This window comes from Populus alba, chromosome 2 (assembly GCF_005239225.2).
Source record: "Populus alba chromosome 2, ASM523922v2, whole genome shotgun sequence".
Lineage (NCBI taxonomy): Eukaryota > Viridiplantae > Streptophyta > Magnoliopsida > Malpighiales > Salicaceae > Populus > Populus alba.
Genome location: NC_133285.1, coordinates 5,557,216 through 5,560,123, shown reverse-complemented (window position 1 = coordinate 5,560,123; position 2,908 = coordinate 5,557,216). Strand labels below are relative to the sequence as shown.

The 2,908-nt window shown below is 36.1% G+C and overlaps 1 protein-coding gene across 1 annotated transcript; it reads left to right on the top strand.

Annotated features, from left to right (window-relative positions):
• The first annotated feature begins 337 nt into the window (after nucleotides 1–337).
• On the top strand, nucleotides 338–2,679 carry LOC118035756 (uncharacterized). The gene is made up of 2 exons (XM_035041381.2): nucleotides 338–1,441; nucleotides 1,945–2,679. The coding sequence occupies exons 1-2, from the start codon at nucleotides 532–534 to the stop codon at nucleotides 2,439–2,441; spliced, it is 1,407 nt and encodes a 468-aa protein (XP_034897272.1). The 5' UTR covers nucleotides 338–531; the 3' UTR covers nucleotides 2,442–2,679.
• The last annotated feature ends 229 nt before the right edge of the window (nucleotides 2,680–2,908 follow it).

Below are 2,908 nucleotides of genomic sequence, written 5' to 3'. Positions count from 1 at the left end.
ACAAGAAAATAGAATTGGTATTTTGACCTTGGACGTTTGGCTTTATAGAAGTGCTTACAAGCAACCATCTCTTACAACAGTGTTTTTTAATTTTAAATTATTTTTTTTATATTTTTAAATCACTTTGATATACCAATATAAAAAATAAAGTTTAAAATATATTACTTTAATCTCCTTAACAATCACTTAACCTCTTTCTTTTGTTGTTGAAAACTAAAATGAAACAACATGAGCGTTTTTTAATGAAGGAAGACTGTCGGTTAATCCTAGTTAATTTTAAATTGGACTATAAAGAGAGAAAATAAAAATAAAAACGTCTCTCTAAAAATCCCAACTTTTTAATTCACAGTTTTGGCACTGTTAATTGCTTTCACCGCCCTCTTGCCTCTCTCGAACCAGTCACAAGTCCACGCCTCTAAAACGAATTTTCCTTTCCAACAGTCTTCTTCTTCTTCTTCTCTATAAGTAAGATTATTCGAGAACCCACAATTAAACTTTTTAAAAAAAGTAAATCAGAAGGAAAAGGAAGAAATGCTCGTGTTGTTGAATGTTTGGTTGCCAGGGGGTGCTGTTGTAGTTGCTTCAATGCTTTTTGCGTTGGTAGTCTGGCGATGTTATTGTTTCAAAGACCGTAGAGGTATTGTTGATACGTTAACAACCAATAGAGGTGCAAGCTTGCAGGATGGGATTGCAAAGCTTCACCAAGGGAGTCTACATCATGAACCTGATCAATTAGAAACCAAAAGAAGAGGAAATTATTATGTTTTTCGTCGCGGGGTTCTTACAAGACCCTTGTTCAATTGGGCTGATCATCCGGTGCTTATTACCGAGGCAGTCGAAAATGGATGGTCTAGATTTGGTTTTACAAGCTACATGTCATCTCCTTCCACGCGATCATCCCTGTTAGGCTTATGTGCGGCTGGTGATTATGGAAGAGAAACAGATACAGAGATAAGCTGGGAAATTTGTCAAGGATCAGCTGATTTCATGCAAAAGATAAGGCTGAATTCTGGGTTAGAGAAGGTTAATGTAAGCTATCCTTCTCTGTCTGCTGCTTCGGTAATTAGAACTACTTTGCCTTTACCAGGGCCTCCATTAGGGAACTCGTCTTTTCCTCAAGAGGCTTATTTTGAGATCACGGTTTTGTATTGTCATAGCAATGATCAAGAATCTGTTGGCAAGGCTAAGGAAGGTGAGAGGGCTAAACTCATCCAAGAAAAATCTAATGGAAAAGCAAATTCGGAATCTTTAGTACATGTAAATAGCAGCCACAGAATCAGCAAAATTGAAGAATTGAAGCTTGCTGGTAAAGATGATTGTCAAGGTTCAGCAGTATTGCTATCTGTTGGGCTCACTATTGGAGGCTCTCTTCCTTTGAAACTTCCTGGAAGCTATCCAGGATCAATTGGATTTAACTCTAATGGTTCTCTCTATCTTGATGGTAAATTAATTCTCCTTTTTTTAAAAAAAAAATTACCCTTTAGGAAAATATTTTATTTTTTCGAGTTAAGAATCAAGTTTTTCAATTAGGGTCCAGGTTTAATAAATTCAAAAGGCTAATCGTGAGTTTGTGAAATGTGGCAACGCATTAGCTAGAAGCCTAGAACTGAGAAAAGTTAACAACTTGCTAATTAATAAATCTTCCACCTAAAATATCACTAAAACCAGGGAAAGGTTAATGAGACAACGTCCACTATATGACATAAACCTTGAGTGGTGAATTGACAAGTAGTTGTCTCTTTAAGCTTATACCCTTTTTCAGGGCATTCTTCACTGTATATGTAGTAGGTGTGAAGCTGCTGACCAAATAATTTAGGTGGGTTCAATAAAAAAGAGTTATATTATATAAACCCTAAATTTATAGCAGTTAAATGCAATTGTTCCTGGTACCAGAAGTTATCTGTTCAATAGTAGTAGTAATTCACATGGTGTCCTCTCTTTCAGGCATGGAACTTGTGTTTGAATCCGAGAAAGCAGAATGGGCAAGAACAGACAAAGTAATTGGCTGTGGATTTGATCCTAGGCAAAAACAAGTGTTTTTCACAGTAGATGGAGAGCTGCTACATGTTGTTCATTGCAGGTCAGAGGAATTCGGGACACCCCTTTACCCAGCAATTGCAGCAAACAATGACATATTGGTTCTTGTCAATTTTGGACAGAGTGCCTTTAGTTATGAACAAGCAAATGCTCAAAGAACACCAAATCCGTGCTTCATTGGCGCTCTTGCAAAATCCCCTGCTCTGGGCTATGAGGATAGCAAAGAGCTCTTCTCAATGGGAAGAATTGACTCTCAGTGGCTCAATAGAAGCACCACCACTAAGGGCGGTCACGTCAATGAAGCTAATAATCAAGGAGTTGACTTCGATGACGAATCTGAGGCTGATTTATTTGAAATTGTGTTGGATAATGGTACTGGAAGATCTCCAAACACCAGGATTTAGCAGCAATGCGAGAGCATCACTAACCATTTTTTACTGCTGGTTTCCTCTGTTCCGTGTGAGAGTGACATGTATTTGCTGTATACGGATGGATTTCTCGATGGTTTCAGTCGATGCCTTTTGAAGAAGAAGAAAAAATCCCAAGCATTGCTCTTTTATAGGTAGTTAAAATCAGAGACAAAAAAAACAAAAACCCTATACTATGAAATGCATAGATAGGAACAGGTTTTTTTAGGAGTATTTTTTTCTTCTTTTTTTTAAACTATTGTCAAATGTACATTTATGAATTTGTACAGTAAATATCATTTATATTATAACTTAAAATGCTTGGGGTTTTTTTTTTTTTTTAGAGGAAATCAGGTGTTGTTCACGCACTCACAAATCATTGTGTGTATTTATAAAAAATTCATTTTGATCATTTAATTTTGTTTTTCAATGATTTAGTTATCATTTATAGTTTGTTCAATCAA

What these genes read in the sequence shown, in the direction of transcription:
- LOC118035756 (XM_035041381.2), top strand. Translation starts at nt 532, where the DNA reads ATGCTCGTGTTGTTGAATGTTTGGTTGCCAGGGGGTGCTGTTGTAGTT. An exon ending in TGGTTCTCTCTATCTTGATG is followed by an intron (nt 1,442 to 1,944) that starts GTAAATTAATTC and finishes CCTCTCTTTCAG; the next exon opens with GCATGGAACTTGTGTTTGAA.